At 43.4% G+C, this 25,210-nt stretch overlaps 1 protein-coding gene and 1 pseudogene across 3 annotated transcripts in view; one reads left to right on the forward strand and one right to left on the reverse strand.

Moving 5' to 3' along the window:
- Positions 1-16,190, reverse strand: part of OSBPL10 (oxysterol binding protein like 10) — a 351,945-nt gene extending 335,755 nt beyond the window's left edge. For 2 of the 3 annotated variants that reach the window (XM_053600064.1, XM_053600063.1), the window contains exon 1: positions 15,445-16,190. In XM_053600064.1, coding sequence (XP_053456039.1) covers positions 15,445-15,725 — 281 coding nt within the window. In that variant the 5' untranslated portion in view covers positions 15,726-16,190. The remainder of the gene's footprint in view (positions 1-15,444) is intronic. The other variant, XM_053600065.1, reaches the window with a different exon arrangement.
- Positions 16,191-19,036: 2,846 nt separating this feature from the next.
- LOC128591366 (ras-related protein Rab-9A-like) lies at positions 19,037-24,444 on the forward strand (annotated as a pseudogene).
- Positions 24,445-25,210: the final 766 nt, after the last annotated feature.

The raw sequence follows: 25,210 nt of genomic DNA on the forward strand, positions 1-25,210 counted from the left end.
AAAGAGGATATCACTACAGTCCTCAAAGATATTTAAAAAATAATATGGAAAAAATTCAACAATTTATAAGAAACGGCTCAGTGCCTGTAGCTCAGTGAGTTGGGCAATGGCCACCTACACTGAAGGTGGTGGTTTGAGCCCAGCCCAGGCCTGCTAAACAACAATGACAACTGCAACCAAAAAAATAGCCGGGCATTGTGGCAGGCACCTGTAGTCCCAGCTAGTAGGGAGGCTAAGGCAAGAGAATCGCTTAAGCCCAGGAGTTTGACATTGCTGTGAGGTGTAATGCCACAGCATTCTACCGAGGGTAACACAGTAAGACTCTGTCTCAAAAAAAAAAAGAAAAAAAAAATCATAAGAAATGGACTGATTCCTTCTTCTTAGAAGAAAACTCTCAAAACTCAACAGTAGGAAAACAATCCAATTAACAACAAATTAATAGGCTCATGCTTATAATCCTAGCAGTTTGGGAGGTCAAGGTAAGAGGATTCCTTGAGGCCTGGAGTTCACGGCTACCATGGGCAACATAGTGAAACCCCTCCATCTCTACAAAAAAAATTTTTTAAATATCACCCAGGTATGGTGGTACGCACCTGTAGTCCCAGCTACTTGAGAGACTGGGGCAGGAAGATGGCCTGAGCCCAGGAGTTCAAGGCTGCAGTGAGCAGGGTTACAGATACGAGCCACCTCGCCTGGCCTAAATTTAAAGTTTTAAACTAAGAAACGAAGCAAAAATAAAGACGGAAACAAACAAAACAAAATATACTAAAAATATCAATAACACTACAATACCTAAAAGGAAAAGGAAGTAAGCATTTAGATAAACAGAAATTCAGACAATTCCATGACATGAATAACTACAATTCAGTTTCATCCAAGTTAGGTCATGTTTTGCTTTTATTAAAAAAAAAACTTCATCCAAATTTAAACTTGAATTTAGTAACCTTTCTTTGATACAGAGATTTTCGAAAGCACATCTTTATGTCTAATCCAGAAAAATAGCTTTCGCTGTTATTTCAACATGAGAAAAAAACATGGAGTTTGGCTTTTAAATTCATTTTCCTGAGTTTCAGCTGACTTCAAAGAAATCACAAAAACTGATGTTTGACAGAGAAATTTCAGTTACAGGAAATTCCAAATTAACTAAGCGACTGTAATGGTGTTACGATGTACTTTGAGCCAAGGTATCAGCTGGAGACTTCTCATAAAAAGAAAAAGGCTCAGACTAGCCAAGCTAATGAAAATTACCACAAAGAAATTTGCTACAGCAAAGAAAGACCCCAATATGAAATGTTATACCGTATACGTACTACAATGTTCACTCAACAGCACTTACCAGCACAGACTGGCTTTTGTTCTGTTGAACTTTTTAGGGATAAATATACTAAGTGAGTCAGCACAGAACTTCTCTGTGCTGTGTGGTCAGCCAAGGGGGTCGGAAAGCCCATTTTTATGGTATTAGTAATAGGGCGGAACTCAGACACATAAGAATCCCAAAAGCAAAGTGCATTCTGCAAACACACGATCCTATTTCAGACCAAGTCCTCACTCTGAGGTTAATGAATTAGGCGGCTTCTGAGTCAATCAAGATTCATCTGTCAGTACTTACGGACAGTCACAGAGCCAAAGCGCCCCCTCACCCTGCCCAAACCTCCCAAGTGCAGAAAGGACACACAGGCGAGGAAAGGCATCACTGAGGACCAGCCCAGAGGTGGCAAGAGTTGGCAAGGTCATCTAAGGACAACGCTCTCAACACACAGCCCTGAAGCAGTTAGAGTTTCTAACCAGACAAAAACCACCAAACGCAACCTACTCGCAGAAAAAGATTCTGCCCAAGGGAGCGCTATGGCATTGCTAATTAAAATAAGGGGGCTCCTTCTTTGAGAAGGCCATGGCTGGAGAGAAAGAGGAGAAAAAAATGAATAATGATTATCTTGCAGTGGAATAAGCTGGTCCTGTTTTATCCTGAGGCAAAGCCCTCAGTGATCTCGTCTATAAAATGAAAGGGCAGAAAGTCTCCAAGTTCTTCCCAAGGTAGTAAAATGAAAATAGCCTTGGAGTCAGACAAATCCTGGCTCCACAATTTATTAACTATGCAAATTATGTCACTCTGTGCCCCAGTTTCTTCATTTGTTAAATAGGGATTCTATCTGTATCAATTGGGGTTAGATCTGGCTGTGAATAGTGAGTTACAAAAGCTTATTCCTCCTCCCAGAAAATTCCAGAAGTTTCAGCCCAGGATGTGTGTGAGGTGGCTCTGATCCACAAAGTCCTCTGAGGCCAGGTTTCTTCTATCTTCTATTTTTTTTTTTTTGAGACAGAGTCTCACTATGTCTCCCTGGGTAGAGTGCAGTAGCATCACAACTCACAGCAACCTCCAACTCTCGGACTTAAGCGATTCTTTTGCCTCAGCCTCCCAAGTAGCTGGGACTACAGGCGCCTGCCACAATGCCCAGCTATTTTTTGGTTGTAGTTGTCATTGTTATTTGGCAGGCCCGGGCTGGGCTGGGTTCGAACCTGCCAACTCTGGTGTATGTGGTTGGCACCCTAACCACTGAGCTACAGGCGCTGAGCTGGTTTTCTTCTGTCTTAATGGCCTTCATCCCAGTCACCTCAGGGTTCAAGAAGGCTGCTGGATTTCAGCTATCATGTCTATATTCCAGTTTCAGATCGTGTCTATATTCCAAGAGAAAAGTAAAAAGTAGGAAGAGTACAAAGAAGGTTCCAGGAAATTATCCTGTGACAACTGTTTTTGTCTAGATTATAATCTCATGGCCATCCATACTGCAAATGGATGCAAATATAGTTTTATTTGAATGGCATGAATCTAGTTAAAACTAGAGTTCTATGACTACAGAAGAAGTAGAAAATGGATAAATCTGTGACACCCCCATGTCATTTTAAAGATTAAATTGAATAATACACATACAGCGTTTGAAGCTTCTTGGGCCTGCAAATAGTCACAGGGCCAGTGTTCCTCTTGTGGTAACACAGACATTTTGTGACTTGTGGTGTCAGTGGCTTAGGAGGTCCTTCAGGAAAGGGCCTTTACAGCCTGGTGGTGTATGTTTCACAGTCTCATCTCTGGCCAATACCCCACATGCAGCCTGCGTTCCAGCCACAACAAATCTACTCCTTTCATGCTGCCAAAGCTTCACACTCACAAAGGCTGTGACCAGGGAAGCCCTACTCAAGCCCTTGTCTGCATGAGAAACTCTCTTTAACATTCTAGAAGGCCTTCCTTCAACTGGCACTTTTGTCCTATAATGCTGGGGGAGCTGGTGCTTCCTCCACAGCAGCACCCACCACTCTGATGGCAACAGCAGCCGGCATCTAATGGTGCTTTCTAATACCATCCATTGCCCTAAGCCCTCTACACACAGCTTCTCAGTTGATCCGCAAAACTCTATGACACAGCTAACTATATCATCCCCATTTTCAAGATAAAGAAACCGGATACAGAGAGGTTAAAAAGCATGTCCAAGGTCACACAGGTAGTAAAGAGCAGCGCCAGCATTCAAACACAGGCTGTTGGACCTCAGAGTCTACACTCTCAGCACGAGGCTACCTTGACTACTTGCATAAGGGATCTGGGTGTTATTTTAGGCTAGGGACGGTCAAACTACATCCTGAAAGCTATGTCTCATCCATTGCTTATTTTGTAAATAAAGTTTTATTGGAACATAGACACACTCAGGTGTTTACAATGGGAGAGCTGGTTAGTTGCCATGGAGACTATATAGTCCACACCATCTGGTCCTTTACAGAAGACATCTGCCTACCCCTGTTACAGACTGGCAGCTTTTACGACGGCCTATGCATTTCCTCTGCTGTTTCCTGCTTCTCCCGTGGTATTTGGCATATACACAAAACATGCTCAACAAATACTTGGGCTATAAACATTCCACTAGGCCTAATTACATGCAAAAAGGAGCATGTCTGTGGGATGATGCTGCCAGCTCACTCAGGCTTTGAGAAGTTTCCAGATTCTTCCCAGACTCAAACAGAAAGCCCAGGTAAACTGTTATAGTGTTGTCAGCAGCCCACATGGCTCTGATGGAGCAACAACTGCCAAGGCAAGTGGAGGGACATTTGTATCTGTCACCTAACGTACTGAACTCCCCTGAACACAGGGCCCAGGCAGAGCCATGGTACTCACACAGGGGGATCCTGAACCCCAGCCCAGCCCAGGAGGCTCCCCAACCCTGCACACACGCCTGATCACATCATTGACCACATAACTGGCCTTGCAGATAAATGCTTAGAACATCCTGGAAAAGAGTTACGAGAAACTGATATTGATTGCCTTTCGACTCTTCATATTTTCATCAATGTATTTATAGAAAGCGACCAAACCACACAAAAACATAAATAGTCTCCTAAAAACTACAACGCAGGAAGAAAGAGTTATTCATGGCTCAGCTGCCTTCTTTGACCTTCACAGAATAGACTTGTATCAAAAGGCTGTGGATAATGTTTCTTACTTTTATCATTATTATTGATATCACTGCATAAGGCACAAATAAAGCACTTTTTTTCTGGGCTGTGACCATATTCAATCCAGTCTGGCTTATCAAAATTCAAATTCTGGATGGCTTTCTTTTTAATTTTGCCTTGGCCAGACCCCAAATCACATCACTAGGAGCCAGGCAGAACTGCAAAAAGCCTCCCACGTTTCCGGCACTATCATTTCACCCTTTCTTTCAGGACACCACGCCCCACATTGCTTCTTCCTTCCCCCAGTCCTCACACAAATGTCCACAAACAGACTGTGAGGAACCACAAGATAGGCAGCCAGTGTAGACTGCAATCCCCTGGGAGAATCAAATCCTTTAAGTCAACCAGGTCCTGATGCAAAGGGAAGAAAGACTAAGCCACACCTGCAGATCTGCTGAGCAGCCACCAGTGTACGCTCCAGATTCTGGGAAGCTACTCATTGGTCTGTGTAAATAAAATACAAAACTCCCAGTCCACAAACTTCTGCAGAGGACTCTCTGTGCCCTGTTCTGAGACCAGTGCCTGTAGTAGCCTCACAGCAACACTACAGGGTTAGTATCACATCACAGACAAAAAAACTGAGGCCCAAAGAGTTAAATAACTTGCTCAAGGGGCAGCGCCTATGGCTCAAGGAGTAGGGCGCTCGTCCTATATGCCAGAGGTGGCGGGTTCAAACCCAGCCCCGGCCAAAAACCACAAAAAAAAAAAAAAAAAAAAAAAATGTTTAACTTGCTCAAGTTCACTTGGCAAAAAGGAGGCAAAGTTGGAAAGGTAAGGAAGGCCACCTAACGTCACCCGCCTGTAGTCCTACAAACTGCCCTCACAGATGCAATGCCACTCATTGGAGGAAAAGGCAGTCCCTGCTTACCAAAGTTCTCCAGGTAGCAACACAAAGTTGGCCAGGATGGGGAGCAGTCCGTTCACCTCTACACTGTTGGTAAGAATGTGAAGTGGTTTAGCCACTTTGGAGAACAGTTTAGGACCTTCTCGGTAGGATTCACCTACCCTATGACCCAGCAATTCTAATCCTAGGTATTTACCCGAGAGAAATGAAAGCATATGTCCATGCAAAGACTTGCACCCAAAGAGCAGCTTTATCTGCACTCGTAAAACCTGGAAAAAGCCCCAATGTCCATGTGAATGGATAAATGAATTGTGACGTACTCACAGGACAGAATACCACGCGACAACAAAAAGAAATGAATTATAAATTACTGATAGGCACAGCCACATGTATGAATCTCAGAACATTCAGCTGAGCTAAATACACCAGATTCCAAAAAGGCTATCTTGTATGATTCCACTTGTATGAAACCCAAGAACAGACAAAACTATTTCATGGTAAAAGATGGAAATGAGGGGGGAATTACAGCAGAAGGGTAATCGGCTGGAATGAAGCACACGGAAACTTTTGGAGGAGGGGAGGAGAACATTCTGTACCTTTTAGATCCCTGGTTATACAGTATCAACAATTGTCAAAACCCATCAAACAGAATGCCTAAGACCTGTACATTTATTTCAAGTTAATTATACCTTTTTAAAAAAGTCTTCAGGCTAATGAGTCATTATGATAATAAATGGGAACCACAGATTATTACATGCATGCTTTGCATTGCTCAAAAGTAGTTAAAGATACCCTAAAGAAACTCTGCTTTACTCGCTAAAGGAAATTAGGTTTACTTATGGGCATTAGAAACAATTTCCCTCACAATATTACCTACCTTACATTTGCCAGAGAGGTCTGTCAAATAGGCAGAAATGAATGCATCCACCAACCCTTCCTAACAAGCCCACTTACAATCACAATGGTAAACCTGGGCCCTCCATGAATGAGAAGGATGCCTGTCACCACAGTAACCACTGAAGTTGTGGGAAAGGTGGATGGAGAAGGGAGTCAGAGATCTCAAAACCATCTCAGAACTACGTATGGGAGTCTGAGTAAGGCCCTTCCCTAACCCAAGACACCCTCATACTAATCCCTGGAACTTCTGACTGTTGACTTACATGTCAAAGACTTTGACTTGTAGCAAGTATGATTAAGTTAAGGATCTTGAGATGGGAAAATTATCCTAGATTATCTGGCAATTACAGGAGTTCTAAGAGGGAGATAGAGGGAAATTTGACACACACAGAAGACAGTGATATAAAGACAGAGACAGAGACTGAAGTGATGCGGGTACAAGCCAAGGAATGCTGCCAGCCACCAGAAGCTGCAAAAAGTAAGAAATGGAGGTATCCAATGTAGTCAGCCCTACTATGAAACTAATTTATGGCTTTCACATGAAAGTTCTAACCAAGTTATAACCTAAGAATATAGGGAAGGGGGAGATGGACGGGAGGGAGGGGGGAAGTTGGGCAGACGGAGGGTGATTGGTGGGATTACACCTGTGGTGCATCTTACAAGGGTACATGTGAAGCTTAGTGAATGCAGAATATAACTGTCTTAACACAATAACTAAGAAAATGCCAGGAATGCTATGTTAACCAGTGTGATGAAAATGTGTCGAACTGTTTATAAAACCAGTGCATGGTGCCCCATGACCGCATTAATGTACACAGCTATGATCTAATACTAATAAAAAATAATAATAATAAAAAATAAAAAAGTAAGAAATGGATTTTCCCTTAGAGTCACCAGAGATAGCACGTCAACACCTTGTCCTGCCATCACCTTGATTTTGGCCCAGTGAAACTAATTTAAAACTTCTGGCCTCCAGAACTTTGGGAGAATAAATTTGCACTGTTTTAAGCCATCAAGTTTATAGTGATTTGTTATAAGGGCCATAGGAAACTAATACAGACAGAAAGTTTTAAATCTAGTATTGCTTCCACCAGCAATCCTTGTTCCCCTGATAGCAACTCAAACTGATCATAAACATTCAAATTAATAAAAGCCGTTTTTTGTCTCAAGGAAAACATCAGAAAATATCTTCATTACCAGTAGTAGGCAAAGATTTCCTAAACAGAAGTCAAAAACCATAAAAGGCAAAAAACTGCATCATGTGACCACATTGAAATCACCAGTTCAGATTCATCAAGACGCTAGCAAGAGATGAAATGGCAAACCACAGAGAGAAAGAAGGTGTCTCCTTCCACACATACAGTTCCCATGCATATGTGTACACATACATGCACTCATCAAAGGACTTGCACGCAGAAAATAGGTAAAGATAGCTTAAAAGTGAACAAGAAAAAGGCAGACACTCAACAGTTAAATGGGCAAAGAACTTGATTTGCAACTCACAAAACCTGACATCCAAACGGCTAATAAATACCTGAAAAGGGGTTCAACTTCATTAGTCATCAGGAAAAAGCAAATTAAAATCACCAGAGTGGCTAACATAAAAGCAGGCGACTCTACCAAGTGTGGATGAGAATGGGGAGCACCCACAGCCCTCATATATTTCCAAAGGGAGTATTAACAGATACAACCACTATGGAAAACTCTCTGCCAGTATCTAATAAACCGGACATTTGCAAACAAAATATCCCCATATTCCCCCTTCTGTGCATAAATCCAGAAATGTGTACATACAATCTCCAAAACACGGGTCCTAGAATGTTCATAGCAGCTCTGTTGGACAGAGTTAAAAACCTTGAAGAACTCAAATATTGGCTCGGTGCCCATCGCTCAATGGTTAGGGCACCAGCCACATATACCAGGACTGGCAGGTTCAAACCCGGCCTGGGCCTGCTAAACAACAATAACTACAACAACAACAACAACAAACAGCTGAGAGTTGTGGTGGGCACCTGTAGTCCCAGCTACTTGGGAGGCTGAGGCAAGAGAGTTAAGCCCAAGAGTTTAAGGTTGCTGTGAGCTGTGACTTCAAAGCACTCTACTGAGGGTGACAAAATGAGAGTCTGTCTCAAAAAAAAACGAAAAAGAACTCAAATATCAACCTACAACAGATACACGTGTATTTAGTATATTGACACAATGGAAGACCAAGCGGTAGTGAAAACAAACAGATCTCAACTATGCACAGACATAGGAACAAGCCTCACAAACAATGTTAAGAGAAAGAAGCCCACACCCAAAGAAAGAGCCCAAGGATCACATACTGTACAATACAAAGTTCAAAGAAGACCAAACTACTCTGCGGTGTTGAGGTCAGAACGCAGATATTCTACGTGATTAGGGGGATGGGGGAAGTGGGGTAGTGGCTACTCTTCTTAACCTTGGTATGTTCTGTTGGTGAAAATTTATTGAACTTTGTACACTTAAGATTTGCTTTTTTCAATGTATGATAGGCTTCAAATTTACCACCCGAAACTCAGTTATTCAGAGATTACATGAAAAGGTACCAGCAGATTCCCTTTTTCTCAACTACTTTTTCAAACTGCAAAACAGATTCAACCCCTTAGGAAAGAAGAAAGAGAAGAAAATAAAAATTACCCATAATCCCACCACCAAAGAAAACCACGGTGGCTATTTTGGTCTAAATCTCAAAAACACATATACAAGGTCTGACAATGAGGTTCTCAAACTCATCCTGGAAAAAGTGCTACATACCTCACTGCGGAATATCAGTATGGTCATCTTCAAAGTGCTCCCCTTGGGAAGCTGTGAACTGATGCCAAAACCTCATCCACCCTACAAAGCAATTTTGGAACTCTTTTCAGTGAATGGCCATCTATCACTGACTACCTTTGTCGTCCTGAATATCATCAAAATATCATCCTTTATCATCCTTTATCATCATAAAAAGTCATTGAATATCATCAAAATATCTTCCTTTCAATATTTCTTTTTTCTTCGAGTAAAGAAAAAAGTCATTGGGGGGTAGATGGCTTGAGTAGGGAGGGTGTTTGAATATGGTTATTTGCTGTGCATTGTCGTGATGCAAGAGCCGCACCTTTCTCGTGCCAAGAGTTTCAGTTAAATTTCCTATTTCTCTATCAGTGTTTACTTGGTCTGCTATAGTTCCCATAGTCAGTCAACAATTTGATGCACAATTCAGTGAATTTTTCCAATATTTTCCTCAGTTCTGCTCATTACTGGCCACCCTGTCATCTCTTCATCAGTGACACGTTCTCTCTCCCCTCGGAAAAACATTTAATCCATTTGTAAACTGCTTTTTCCTTTACATGTTCCTGATTTCACTTCCACTCTTACCAAGTTTAATAAGAAATTTAATGTTTGTTCATTGCTCTATTAAGCACCAACATTTTGCAACGGGACACAAAACCACACAATAATGAACACAAACCACTCAGCAGGACACCATTATACATCAACACAAACACAACTTTGACAAACTGATATACCAAGGTTATGAAACCTTGAAACCTTTCCAAGCTGTTTGTACAGTGCTGCCGATGTAAGCGCACAGTAGCAAGTTCATGAACTTAGTTATCAGACCTCATACTTTAAAAGGACAAAGAGGCTAGACCCTGCCAAGAGTGGTTAATGCAAAGCAGGTGCTCAAAAAATAGTCTGACCCATAAGTGAATATATCACATTATACACTGTTTCGTAACCTAGACAACCATCCCTCTATTATTACTGTCAGTGAAGCAATCTTATGTCCCTAAAGGATTTTAGTGCGCAGTCTCTAGTAGACTATACAAGATGTGCAAACACGCTTCTTAAGCTCATGCAGGCAAGAATATAAAACCGAGAACAGTGGTTTTCAACCCAAATATCACCAATCAGCCTTTAAAATTATTGGAATGCTCAAAAACATCCATTTTAATTCAGTGTGGCTTTAGAATTTATATGCCCAAGTGACTTTGTTAAATGAGACAAGTGGTCCCAAAATATTGGAGGCTAAACACCTGCATCCTCAAAATATGTTATTAATCCAGATAGAGTCAAAAGCAAGCCCTGGATTTGGGTGGCTAACAGCCCACCTGGGTGGGATGAGGTAGACCCTAAGTCAGGATATGCATGACAAAAGAAAAGTCAGATTCCCAGACCCTGCAGACAAAGACTGATAGCTGCAGAGAGCAGGGGAAATTATAAACATTAACACAAGGACCTCATAATGACCAGGGACAGAACCAAGAATTATAATATTAATAATGATTAACATTCACCAAACTAGAACTGAGCCTTTGATTTCTTCTCTGTCATTTATTTATTTTCTTATTCATTCAGTAATACTTACTTCACCCTTATTGTATGCCAGACTTTGCTCTTGACATTGGGGATACAGCAGTGACCAAGACAGACTGAATTCTCTGTCCTCCTGAAGCTTACATTCTAGTGCAGAGAAACAAAAAAAAAAAAAAAAAACAGTAAAATCTAGATGATGTCAGAGGTAGCAAGGAATGTGGAGAGAAATAAAGCAGAGATGGAAGCGAGGGACTAGAGGCTGGAGAGGAGAGTTTAAGTTTTAAACTTAAATGGATCCCTCCAAGTCAGGTATGGAGGAACATACCTATATTCCCAGCCACTTGGGAGACTGATGCAGAGGATCATTCGAGCCCAGGAGTTCAAGACCAACCTGGACACCATAGCCAGACCCCCATCTCTAATAAAAATAAAAATAAAATAAAATAAATTGATCCCTTCAAAATGAAGTCAGTGTCTTCTCCCCAAAGAACTCTGAAATAATTATGTTACTATGGTCCTAGGGTAACCACAGCACTCAAAAATGAAAACCAAAAATTTTATGGGAGAGAAAGGGTCCATTTAAGAAGGAAAAAGTTAATAGCAATAACAGCAACCATTTTTCAGTATTTCTCAGTATCCTGCTGGCTCTATTCTCTGTCCCTTACACACCAGTACTCTCAAATGAGCAGATTGAACTAATGAGAAGCGTAACGTTGTTTTCCCCCATTTAACCAAATAGAAAACTAAAGCCCAGAGCAAATCAGAAACTGACCCAAGGTCACACGTGTGCTAATTGTTGATGTCAAGTTGTGAACCCAAAGTCCTCTCTATTCTTGCTCCCCAAACAAACATCCACCAGTGGCCTGAGGTTTTTTCTTTTGCCAACACTTGTCTTCCTCACTTAAGTCAAGATTTCCTTTCAATATTTTACTGAATTTATACAACCCCACAAAGAAAAAAAAAAAAGAACTGGAGGTTGGTTCCGTATTTCCAGTGTCCTCTTTTCTCCAGATAATAAACAGACAATGGCAATGCTGACCTTCAAATATTTAAATATAATAATTTCTAGGTCCAATTTAGAAATTATTTCCTCAAACACATAATTTTATGAGCAACCCCAAAGTAGTTCCATTTTGGTTTGAGAATAAGATTAGCCTTAAGCCAAATGAGAATTCAAACAGCCAGTTTCTTGCTAGGGATGGGCATTTTGAACTGAACATGGCCCAAACAGAATTGTGGGCTCTGTCTCAGCCAGCCCACAAACATATTCCTGTCCTGTGATCATCAATTTCCAGCCTCTCAGGCCTACAACTCAAGAGTTATCCTTGGCCCCTCCCTTTCCCTCACCTCCATATGCACTCCATTAGCAATATCCATCCTTTCCACACCAGATCTGTTCCTTCTCTCAATTCCCCTTCCCTCCCAAGTCAAGCCCTCAGTATCCCCTAACTGGAATGGCCTCCTAACTGGTCTTTCTTTTTCATGCTCTGGTCTCTTGAAGATCTCATCTCTACACAGTAGCCAGAGTGAACTGATCAGATTGTGTCACCTCCCCACCTAACACACTTCTGGGGAACCAGAACACAGTCTGAAATTCTTATCCTAGCCCACAAGGTGTTACATGATCTGCTTCCCCAAATTCTTGGGGTTCACTATCCCCCCTGGTCCACTCTGTACAAAAACCAAAAATATGAGTGGTAACAGTGCTCTAGATAAAAAGTACATAACAATAAAGTCATTAGATGTACACTTAAAATTATTCCTATAAGTACTTGCCTTTATCTCATCACCCTTTTTTTAACCTTCATAGCGCTTGACACTTTCTGAAATTTTTTTTTGTTCATTGGTTTGATGCATTTACTCTTCAATGTCATCCTATAAATCTATAAAATGCATTATGTCCAAAATATTGTCTTTAAATGTCTATAATAATGGGAGGGAGGAACAGTAGAGGATAGTAGGGGGACCACAACTATGGAGCACATTGCAAGTACCAGTTGGATCTATCATGTGTAGAACACAAATGTCCTAATGCTATAATTGGGTAAATGAGGTGAAAGCTATGCTGATTAGTATGATGTAAGCACTCCAATTTGTACAAATAATCAACACACTGAAATTGGCATAAATGTATATATGATCTATGTACAAAAGACTTAATTTAAAAAAAAAAAGTAATCTTAAATAGGAGCCCAATAAGAATTCACAAATCCCAAATAAACAAGATCTGAATTTTAAAAAAAAACCCTTAATACATGTTTTCCTCATACTCTGATTATTTCACAAGCCCATCCAATGAATAGGATCAGAGGCCTGGTCTTACTCTGGGACTTCTCTTTATGTTATTTATTTTGTATTGTGGCCCAAACTGCCTTGCTAACAGTGTGGCGATGGGGCTGAGAGTGCTACAAATAAAGGCAGAATGTGATGCTGAATGTTCAAATATAAGCTTTACAGCAACTTGAGGACATGCAAGAAAACAGCAGAGTAAAAAGCATTAGAGGGTAATTGGTGTCAAGTCCTGGGAGCTGTGAAGAGTCTTACCAATAGCACAGCAGCCTGGGAAGATGCTCTAAGAACTTGACAGCTGGAGATTTATCATTAACTGCAGGCAACTGAGGTGGGGGAAGGAGATGCCAAAAGAAGATGATATGAGGCCCAAAAAGAAAGACCACATGAACCAGTTAGCCCACCTATTTACACCAAAGCATTTCTTGGGAGCAGGGTAGGTTCATTCTCCTCTTTAATGCTAAGTTTCTCTGCTACTTCATGAAATATCACTCATGGGATATTTTTTGTTCACTGTAGTAGTTCTAGCTCCTAGAATAGTGCCTGGCACATAGTAGGTGCTCAATAAATTATCTCTGAATAAATAAATGAACGAATAAATACATTTTCCGAATTTCTATTTTCATCCTCTCCTCTCTTCCTTTTCTCTGTGCCTCTTTCCCTTTATAAGACCCTAGAGAAGGGAGAAATGTGCAATCACAGAGTCACCATAAATCCTCTCCAGACCACTAATGGACGCTGGGACATGGTTCAGGGAACACAATGTGGGAAATATAAACCCTGACACTGAGACATTAACTATTACAGACAATGCTTTTGGAGTCAGTGGTAAACCTGGAAAACAGTGCGTCTACTGTGGTCAGAATAAACACTGGCAGAGGCAGAGAGCTATAAATCACAGCACACAAACTCAATAAAGAGGAGATCTCACTTAGCCACGCTCAGGAACGTACACCGTACTGCCTCTCACCCAGGTGCCCTGCAACCACGTACGCATTGTTACTACTCAGCGCTGCCTCTTCTCAAACTTGCCACCAATCTAAACTACACAGTGGGTTTAAAATGATGCAAGAGAATGTTACTCCAATTCCTCCTAACTCCACTCACAAAGAACAAACCCTTTAATATACATTTCAGGTAAAATACTATTCCCAAGCAAGTAAAATAACTATAACTAAAAGTTCTGTTGGCCTCATAAGCTACTTGAAGAAAAAGCATGAAAAGTGGCTGACACACCCACAAAACGCTGTCACTGACCGGGCACCTTGAGTTGTCATTAACAACTACCAAGAGCTGAAATCAGGTTTAGTCATCTCCAGCTTCCTTGTCCTACACACTCTGCCGGTTCTCTTTCAGCTTTCACAAATTGAGGGAAAGGGAGAGGCAACAGCAGGCACTGGGGCTATTTTGAGAAATAAAAGGCTTCAACAGTGAAGCGCAACTTCCACTAACAGAATAACAGACCTCCAGGGAAACCCGGGTGACCGGGAAAGTTCTGTATCTAGAATATCAGTACAGAAACAACTGGGTTTCCCTACTTCGAAAGACACCTTCCTCCAAGTTAGGTTCCCCATAACCAACTGCCCGCTACGCTTCAGTTGGAAGCAATCTGAACGCTTCCAAACAACCGGCAGGAAGAGTCTACCCAGCAGGGCGTTCCAGGGAGAGACCCAGATCTCAAACTTCATCAGGAGCCCCGTATCCATGAAGATCCAAGGGGTAATAAAGACAGGACAAAGGATCCCACCCCAGGATTGTTCTCCTGGCACAGGCATTTGTATTTCCCTCTGGCTTGTTTTTGACAAAGTGAAAAAAACAAAAAGCAAACAGCCGTGCCACATCTGTTCCTGTCTTCTTCCCCGCGCTAGTCCCCACGCAGGCCGCACCCCCGAGTGAGCGCCTGAGAACTTCTCTCCTCGACATCCCATCTTCCCACGTGTCCACAGTTAGTCTTCCCAGCTGAGGGGAAAGTGAGCAGGGACCTTCGAGAGGCACCTGAAGAGGAAATAATAATTTAAACAGCAATCTGTCCATTTTGAAGGCAAAGGCCTCTCTCTCTCGCTCTCCTCCCGCCCCTTCCCTCACAAAGATTGGAGACTGTAAACCACAAACCGGGGAGGAGGGCACTGAGGCTGAGAAGTGGCAGGCTTTCTGTTAGTGGTGTTGACGTTTTTAAACACCAAAGTTTAAAATGAACTATGTTCCAGAGACAACTGCTGTCACCGGCCCAGACACGCTAACGCTTTCCCAGCCTGTACCCCCCTTTCTCAGTCATTCTTCAGGGGTGCGAGAAACAGCGCAGACAGAGCACAGGGACCAGCGTGACCTCCTGCCACTCCAGGCTGTGCAGGTGCCAACGCAGAAGAAAAGCAGGACTCTCGCCTCGCTCCTCGCCCCTGCGGAGCGGTCTCGGGATGGGGCCACCGCGCGCCGCGCCCGGAGCACCCCACCTGGACCGGAGCAGGGACGCAGGAAGGGCACCGAGCGGAGGCAGCACCCGGGTCGCCGGCGGCAGCATCGCGCGCGCGCGCACACACGCACAAATACACAGAAACACACGGCGGGGCGCGCGGTGGCGCAGGCGGCGGGCGCGTTACCTGTTCTGCCATCCCTGGAGGAGGTTAGTGTATTTGCTGAGCACGCCCTCGAGCGCCAGCTCCCTCCGGCGGCCGCCTCCCCCGGACGGGCTAGCGGCCACCGAGCCGGGGCTGCTGCGGCTTCCCCCGCCTCCAAGCCCAGCCGCCACCGACCGGCTGGAGACCCCCCGGCCCGCCAGGGAGCAGGAGGGCGAGGAGCCCGCCGAGGTGGCGCGGCTGCTGCTGCGGCTGCTGCTGTTGCTGCCCCCGCCGCCGTCTGCGCCCTGGGCCGCCTTCTCCATGGTCCGGGAGCGCCCGGGACGCGGGTCCCCGCCGCGGCGGCTGTGCTTCTGCTGCTACAGCTCCGGGCGCCCGGGCCGCGCGTGGCTGCTTCAAATCCCCGGGAAATGCCTGACTCATACAGGAGGAAGAGGAGGAGGCGGCAAAGGAGAGCTGGGAAGGAAGCCAGCGGGGCTGAATGCAGCTGCGGCCGCCCCTCCTCTTGCTGCGGCCAGGGCCCGGCCCCTCCCTCCGCACTAGTTTCCCCGGCAAGTTCGGAGCGGGTGGCTGGTTAGGCGAGCCCTCCTGGGGTTCCTCCTGCTCCTTCTTCGTATCCCCGCGGCCGCTCAGGCCCGTTGGCCGGCGGCACTGCCCGGTGCCGAGCCGCAAGGTGGGCACGCCCTGAATCCACGCCCTGTCACTCTGGCGTTCCTTCTGCCCCAGCCCTTCTTGGATCCGAAGGGGCGACGGGGAATCTCTGCGCTTCACTCCCCGCCCCCAACACACCTCGGGCCCTGGAGGGAGGGGGCGGCCCCACCCACCCGGTCCACCCGGATATGGACCCGCCCGCCTGACACAGGCACACTCCGCTCCCTCTCTCGGTCTTCCGCACACAAGCCTGGGCCGGACTCTCGCACACAGTAACCTGGACCTTCGCCTCCCAGCGGAGCGAAGTCTCAGGGCTGGGAGGCCCTCCGCGTTCTTCCACACGTCTGCGGGGGAGGGGGAGGCAGGTGATTCTCCCAGGTGAGCTTGTCTGGGACATTTTCAAGCAGTGGAGTTAGGATAAATGCGTAATGGGCACCGGGCCTGGACTGGAGTGAGGCGAGTGAACTCTCAGTCGACTGTCCTGGACGAATCACTGGCCTCACCCTATGATGGACACGCATAATCCTGGCCAGTCAAAACCTACCCGTTGTTATCATACAGCACCGTGCACTTGGGAACCAGAGGACCTGAAACACCAAGGGTGAGGGAAATGAACAGATCCTTACAAACACGGAGAAGGGTTCTCTGTAACTACTGCACAGCCCCTCTCATCTCCAAGATTCTCTATTCACTGTCTCAATATAAAAGTGGCAAAAGCAGCTGGATTACACTCTCTATCCCACTAATAATGTTTGTGAATATAAATATCCAGTGCAATCTAGAAATTTCAAAAATTTCTTTGACAAAAAGCTAAGGAACTCAGACACATACACACACACACACACACACACACACACACACACACACAAAAGAAGACAAAACCGGCGGAAGGTAACAGATGACAGGTGATCCTGGTCCAAAGGATCTACAAACCGATAAAGCAGATAAATAATTCAACAATTTAAAAAAATTACTGGATGGAATACAATCAGCTCTCATGGGGGAAGTGCCCCAAGCCTGACCCCTTTCTAGCTTTACATCCTTCCAGGAAGATTTCAAAACTGATTTAGCTCTAGAAATTTTCATGAAGAAGTTCCTGGGGCTGATGAGAAGTCATTGTGACTTGGAATAAACTATAATTCTGGATGTGCACACCATGTTTAAAAACTTCTCAAAAAGAGACCACACGAACCAACTTTGAAACCAGACAGAGCTGAGTTCTAATCTCTAACATTGATGAAGTTAGCTCTTCTAGTCTTAGTTTTCTCACCTGCAAAATGGGACTAATGATACTAGCTGTGATGAACTATGGGAGAGTGTTTGTTTAAAATATTTAACCCGGGAGGTGGGTAAAGGGAGGGGGATTGAAAGGATCACACATGTGGTGCATCTTACAAAGGTACATGTGAGCCTTCGCAAATGTGGAATGTAAATGTCTTGACAAAGTAACTAGCATGATGCCAGGAGGCCTATGTCAACTAATGAGATGAAAATGTGTCAAATATTCTATGAAACAAGTGTATGATGCCCCATGATCATATTGATGTACACAGCTATGATTTAATAAAAAAAATAATAAAATGAAAATAAAATATTTAACCCATCTTCCTCTGAGAGGGGTATCCTTTCTCCATATTGAGCTCAGGATTGGCCATGGGATTGCTTTTCCCACTGTGAAAACCACACCCCTTCCAAACAGCTTTCAGAAAGAGATGGTTCCACCATTTTTCTCTTTTTTTTTGGCCGGGACTGGGTTTGAACCCGCCACCTCCTGCATATGGGGCCGGCACCCTACTCCTTTGAGCCACAGGCGCCGCCCCATTTTTCTCTTTTCCTTCTACCAGGCAAGCAGTATGTCTCACATAAGGGCTCTCGTTAACCTTCCAGGACATGCTGAAGATAGCAGAGCCCATGCCAGTTAGCATTGGTTATATAACATGCATTAAAAAAGATATTTTAAGCCAATGAGATTCTAGCATTAGTTCTTACCTCAGCATAACTTTGCCTAAGCTGAAGGATACATTGATCAGTATGTGAGTGTTCATCATGTCCTTCACTGACATAAACACTGAGAATAACCAATTTCTGTGGCTCAAGCCTGCAGTGCCAGCAACACAAGAGGCTGAGGTGGGAGAATCACTTGAGCCCAGGAGTTCGAGGCTGCAGTGAGCTATGATTGTGCTACTGTACTCCAGGCTGGGTGACCGGGTGATACCCTAACTCAAAAAAAAAAAAAAAAGGCGGCACCCATAGCTCAGTGAGTAGGGCACCGGCCACATACACCAAGGCCGGAGGGTTCGAGCCCGGCCTGGGCCTCCTGAACAACAATGACAACTGCAACCAAAAAATAGCCAATCCTGAGCTCAACATGGAGAAAGGACACTCCTTTCATAGGAAGATGGGTTAAATATTTTAAACAAACAAACATTCTTCCATAGTTCATCACAGCCAGTATAATTAGTCCCATTTTGCAGGTAAGAAAACTAGAAGAGGTAACTTCATCAATGTTAGAGATTAGAACGATAGGCACCTGTAGTTCCAGCTACCTGGGAAGCTGAGGCAAGAGAATCACTTATGCCCAAGAATTTGAGGTTGCCGTAAGCTGTAACGCCATGGCACTCTACCGAGGGTGACATAGTAAAACTCTGCCTCAAAAAATAAATTAATTAAATAAATAAATAAATAAAATAAAAAGATAAAGACAGAGAAGGTGTGTACATACTAAACTATAAATGTCAGAAAACATCCCTTTTTATTGGCGCCTGCTACCCTAAGTTCTTACTTAAAAAAAAGTGTCATCATTTTATTTCATAGTATCTATTCTATAACACCATCCCTCCACCCTACTCAGCCAACCTAGGACTGAATGAGCTAGCACAGTAAATTCTCACCTTGGACTGAAAAACTGAGATGGACCTGTCAAAAGGGTGAGAGAGCTAAGCTGAAGGAAATAGTCAAGGCCAGCATGGGGCAGGAGCAAGCCGGAGGTGTGGGAGCGAAATGGCCAAAGGAGAAGAAAAATGGCCACGGAAGCCAGTCAGCAACTAAGGGTGAGTAGAGATGTGCCTAAAGATACTGTGAACAAGAGATGAGGCACACGCTGCTCCTGCTGCTGGCGACACTCTTTCCTCTCTTTCCACCTGATTTGTGCTTCTCACTTAACAGAGTTTTGAATCAAAAGTCACTTCTTCCAGAAAACGTTCTTGAACTACCTATAATAGCAAGTAGGGAAAAGGTACCTGCAGAATTCTCTTTGAAGAGGAAAATGTCTTTATGTTAGAAAAATGAATCGAGAACAAACACATAATAAACTGGCAAATGATATTTGGAATACATATGATGAAAAATATTTGCTTTATTAAAAATAAAGCCATTTCCTGGCTCAGCATCCATACTTCAGTGGTTAGTGCGCTGGCCACAAACACTGAGGCTGGCAGGTTTGAACCCAGCCCACAGCCTGCTAAACAACAATGGCAACTGCAAAAAATTCCTTAATTTACCCAGGTTGCAAAAATTACTAAGAAAACAACAATTTTTTTTTTTTTTTTTTTTTTGTGAGACAGAATATCCCTCTGTTTCACAGGCTAGCGTGCCATGGGGTCAGCCCAGCTCATAGCAACCTCAAACTCTTAGGTTCAAGTCATCCTCCTGTCCGCCTCAGCCTCCTGAGTAGCTTGGGACTACAGGGGCCCACCAATATACCAGGCTAATTTTTTCTATATTTAGTACAGACAGGGTTCCACTTAGCTCAAGCTGGTCTCAAACTCCTGAGTTCAAGGGATCAACCCACCCATGGCTTCCCAGAGTGCTAGGATTGCAGGTGTGAGCCACCATGGCCATCCAAGAAAAAATTTTAAATGTAGATAGTAGCTAGGCATGGTGGTACGTACCTGTAGTCCTAGCTACTGGGAAGGCTTGCAGATTACAGTGACCTATGATTACACCACTGCACTCCAGCCTGGGTGACAGAGCAAGACTATCTCTAAAGTAAATAAATTAATTTAATTAAAATGTAGATAGAATGACTTAAAATCTATCTGCCATCTTGGACCATGTGAAGACTTTGAGAATAGAAGCCATATATAATTGGAGCAATAAGACAAATACACAACTTTGCTTAAAATGATAGGCAGAATTAGTAGTCTCTAGTTACCAACTAACTACCCATGTTCTCCTCATGGACCTGGAAAACTGGTCTGGATTTTCCAGCAGTTGCTTCCAGAGCTCCCTCCTCTATCTAGGAGTGTCATTCTTGCCAGTGGCACATAAAGCCTTGAAAGGACATTCCAGCAATAGAGTAAGTGGATATTGATCTGGTTACCCAGATGATGTGGTTACAGTAGAGAGAAAATTGTCAGAGCTAGATCGACCCTCTGATATATACTTGGTCATATCCATGTTGGAAATACCTGGTCTGATGTGCTCTCCATCCCAAATGTAAGAGCTGCTATTTACTGAGCACTGACTATGTGCTATTGTTCTAAATGTTTCACACATAGTAACTCAGTTACTCCCCACAACAACCACATAAGGAGAACCACACCTCTTATTCCCATTTTATAGATGGAAGAAACTGAATCAGAAAGAAGCCAGGCAACATCCCCTCATGGAGCTGGGATTTCAGCTGGGATTTCAGCTCAGGCAATTCAGCTACTGGGTTGAGTTCTTAACCACTGTATTATACCACTTGCTTCATAATAAACCAAGTTTCATTTCCTATACTTAATTAAACTACTGAAAGTACATCTCAGTGCCTGGAATTTCATTTCCTGATATATTTTTGTTCATTTAGGAATTGATTGTCCCAGCACAACTCTGAGGGAAGCATCGCAGGTACTTGGGCCTCTAGCACCCAGCCACAGGGCCTGCACACAACACTCAAGAAATGGTTATTGTTTGATAATGAAGCCCAGTCTTACTGAGGAAGCCAGTACTGAACTGAAGTTTTCTGATTCCAAACCCAGATCCTCCACCTGCTGTCTAAACTTCAGCTGTGATGTATACTTGCAATGTGACCATCCAGTGGGAAGACAAAAAGACCAGAATTAAGGTGTAAACAGTCCACAGTTCTATGAAATAACAGCTCCATTAAGATTACCCAGGCTCAGTGCCTGTACCTCAGCAGCTAGGGCGCCAGCCACATACACCGGGGCTGGCAGGTTCGAACCCAGCCCGGACCTGCCAAACAACAATGACAATTACAATCAAAAAATAGTTAGGCATTGTGGCAGGTGCCTGTAGTCCCAGCTACTTGAGAGGCTGAGGCAAGTCTGAATCCATTTTTCCTATGCTGATCCTGGCTAAATACCTGAGTGTTGACTGGTCTGCGCTGGTCTTGGCTGGGACAGCTGGGCTCTCTCTCTTCCACAGGGTCTCTCATCCTCCAGCAGGCTATGCGAGCCTAACTCATGGGGAAGGCTACAGAGAGAGGATGTATGAAATACCTCTTAAAGCCTACTCTGGAAACTGGCACAATGTCACTTCGCCAAACAACAGTGACAACTATGACAAAAAATAGCCGGGTGTTGTGGTGGGCACCTGTAGTCCCAGCTACTTAGGAGGCTGAAGCTAGAGAATCACTTAAGCCCAAGAGTTTGAAGTTGCTGTGAGCTGTGATATCATAGCACTCTACCAAGGGCAACATAATGAGACTCTGTTTCAAAAAAAAAAGAATCTATAAATAGTTTCACGTGAATAGGACCAACTGAGTTTTGACAGAAGCGCAAAGACAATTCAGTGGAGTTTTTGATACTAGTTTCCTACTGTTGCTGTAAAATATTACTATAGATGTAGTGGCTTAATACAACACAAATTGAATATCTCATAGTCTGGCCGTCAGAAGCGTGAAAATGGGTCTTTTATGCTAAGATATCCAGGTATGGGCAGGGCCGCGTTGTTTCCAAAGACCCTGGGGGAGAACTCCTCCCCGCCTTTTCCAGCACTCAGAGGCACCGGCATTCTTGGTTCCTGGTACTTCCAGCAGCAGCTTCACTCCAACCCTGCTCCTGTCAGTGCCCCTCCTTCCCTGACTCTGACCTCCCTGCATTCCACTTATAAAGGCCTTTGGGATTACACTGAGACCGCTTGGATGATCTTTGCAACAAATCACGCTGGGAAAACTAGACATTTGTGTGTCAGAAAAGAACCTTGACCTCAGACTATATACGAAAATTAACTCAAAATGGATCAGAAATCAAAAAGTAGAAGGTAAAAATTTTTTAATTTTTAGTAGGAAACATAGGAGAATATGTGTGAACTTGGTTTAGGGAAGTATTTCTTAGATAATACATGAGAAGCAGAATCCTTTTTTTAAAAAACATAATTTCTTTAGAGACAGAGCTTTGCTATGATGCCCAGGCTGGCCTCCAACTCCTTGGCTCAAGTGATCCTCTTGCTTTAGCTTGCCAAGTAGCTTAGACTACAGACTCAATTTACTTTTTTAGAATTGGAAAATGAATCCAGGGCAAGGCACAGTGGCTCACGTCTATAGATTCCATCACTTTGGGAGGCCAAGGTAGTAGGATCACTTCAGGTCAGGAGTTTGAGACTACCTTAGGCAACATAGCAAGACCTCGTCTTTACCCATTCTGCCCCAAAAATTAGCCAACAGGATGGATGATGCTGGCACCTGTAGTCCCAGCTACTTGGGAGTTTGAGGTGGGAGGATCACTTAAGCCCAGGAGTTTGAGGCTGTAGTGAGCTGTAATCATGCCACTGGACTCCAAGGTGGGCAACAGAGTTAAACTACATCTCTAAAAAACAAAAAAACAAAAAGTTATTTTAATTGAAAAATTAGACTTGATAAAAATTAGAAATTTTTATTCTACAAAAGATACAGATAAGAGAACAAAAGGACAAGCCAAAGATTGGGTGGAAATACTAGGAAATCACATAGCTAACAAAGAATTTGTCTCCAGAATATGCGAAGAACTATCAAAATGCAGAAATGTTCTTTTTTTTTTTTTTTTTTATTGTTGGGGATTCATTGAGGATACAATAAGCCAGGTTACACTGATAAAATGCCAAAATGTTCTTAAAAACCTATTTTTATTTCTGTTTATTTCAGATTAATATGAAGATGTGAATGATTAGGTTACATTCTTTGCGTTTGTTGGTAAAGCCCAAGTTGTAGCTGAGCCCTTTACCCAAGAGGTGTGGCATGTACCCCTACATTGTGTCCATTACATAACAGCAGGTTAATACATATAAAGTCTCCATCTTTTTATGGTTGTATAGTATTCCATGGTACACATATACAATAGTTTATTAATTCATTCATGGGGTGATGGGCACTTTGGTTGATTCCACATCTTGGCGATTGTGAATTGAGCTGTGATAAATAATCTAGTGCAAATGTCCTTATGGTAAAATGGTTAAAAACCTATTTTTAAAATCATGAAAATGTAAACACTCACTTCACCAAATACATATACCCATGGCAAATAAGCACATGAAGAGATGTTTGACATCACCAGTCATTAGGGAATTACAAATTAAAACTACAGTGAAGGGACAGGAGCAGCTGCATCTGGGAGCAGGACTGCCTCCTGCCCGCCAGGTCCTCAGCCCTCTTTCCGTCCTCACTGCACCAGACAGGCCGGTCACGTAGTTCCCAGGGTGTCCTCTGTGTGGCTACAAGAAACTTCTTGTACTCCTGTGAGGAGCCTGGCATTGTGATGAAACACTTTCCCTCCTAGTCTGAGTGAATCTTCTCAATAACCGTAGGAGACAATGACACTTAAACTGGACAATTAAGGGTTCTGAAGTGAAAGCTCTTGAGATTAACAATAGCCAGAAAATCATCACTCTTTAAAGTAATTCTCCTTGGAGATGGTGGAGTTGGGAAGATTTCTCTTATGAACAGATACGTAACTAATACATTTGATACCCACCTGTTCCGTACAATAGGCATGGAATTTTTAAATAAAGATTTGGAGGTGGGTGGACATTTGGTTACTAAGCACATTTGGGACACAGTGGTCAAAGCCTGCAGATGCCATTTTACAGAGGTTCTGACTGTTGCCTGCTTACTTTTAGCGTCGATAATACACAAAGCTTCCAGAACGTGAGTAACCAGAAGAAAGAATTCATATATTCTGTAGATGCGAAAGAGCCTGAAAGCTTTCCTTTTGTGATTTGGGGTAACAAGATTGACATAAATGACTGGCAGGGGTCTACAGAAGAGGGCCTGGCCTGGTACGGGGACAATAGTGACTATCCTTACTTTGAAACAAGTGCAAAGATGCCGCAACTGTCACAGCAGCCTTTGAGGAAGCAATCTGGAGGGTTCTTGCCACTGAAGATTGGTCAGATCACTTGATTCATACAGGCACCAGGCTTCACAGAAAGCCCAAGCCTAGCTCAATTTATTGATTACTAAAGAGATTGTTGATGCCTTCTAACCAACTCACATGTATACACACGGGAGCGTGGGGCAGGAGGGAGAATTATTGTTTGCAGCAGCGTATCATCTACTAATAAAAGTAAACGAATGGATATTGCTGCTTCATTAGTTGGTAGGAGAAAAGACACACCCACTCACAAAAGAATTTACTGACTCAATAATGGCTCCTTAAATTTATAAATTGTAACAGTTGTCTCATAATATTTATTTGATTTAAATATATAAGTTACAGAGCTAATAAGAGATGATCAAGACTTTTATTATAATTAAAACAAAAAACTTGACCGTTCTAGAAGTTATTCTTGAATTTTTTTCCTGTGAAATTGGAGATCTACTTTTTATGTGTACATATTTTTTTTTTTTTTTTTTTTTGTAGAGACAGAGTCTCACCTGATCGCCCTAGGTAGAGTGCCATGGCATCACACAGCTCACAGCAACCTCCAAATCCTTGGGCTTAGGTGATTCTCTTGACTCAGCCTCCCAAGTAGCTGGGACTACAGGCGCCAGCCACAACGCCCGGCTATTTTTTTGTTGCAGTTTGGCGGGGGCTGGGTTTGATCCCGCCACCCTCGGCATATGGGGCCGGTGCCCTACCCGCTGAGCACAGGCGCTGCCCATGTGTACATATTTTTATGTAACTAACTTCATATTCTTGGTTTCCCTAAAACAATAATGTTAGATATTAAAGATTAAAATCTAATACATTGGGCGGTGCCTGTGGCTCAGTGGGTAGGG

The sequence above is a fragment of the Nycticebus coucang genome, chromosome 8, assembly GCF_027406575.1.
Source record: "Nycticebus coucang isolate mNycCou1 chromosome 8, mNycCou1.pri, whole genome shotgun sequence".
Taxonomy (NCBI): Eukaryota; Metazoa; Chordata; class Mammalia; order Primates; family Lorisidae; genus Nycticebus; species Nycticebus coucang.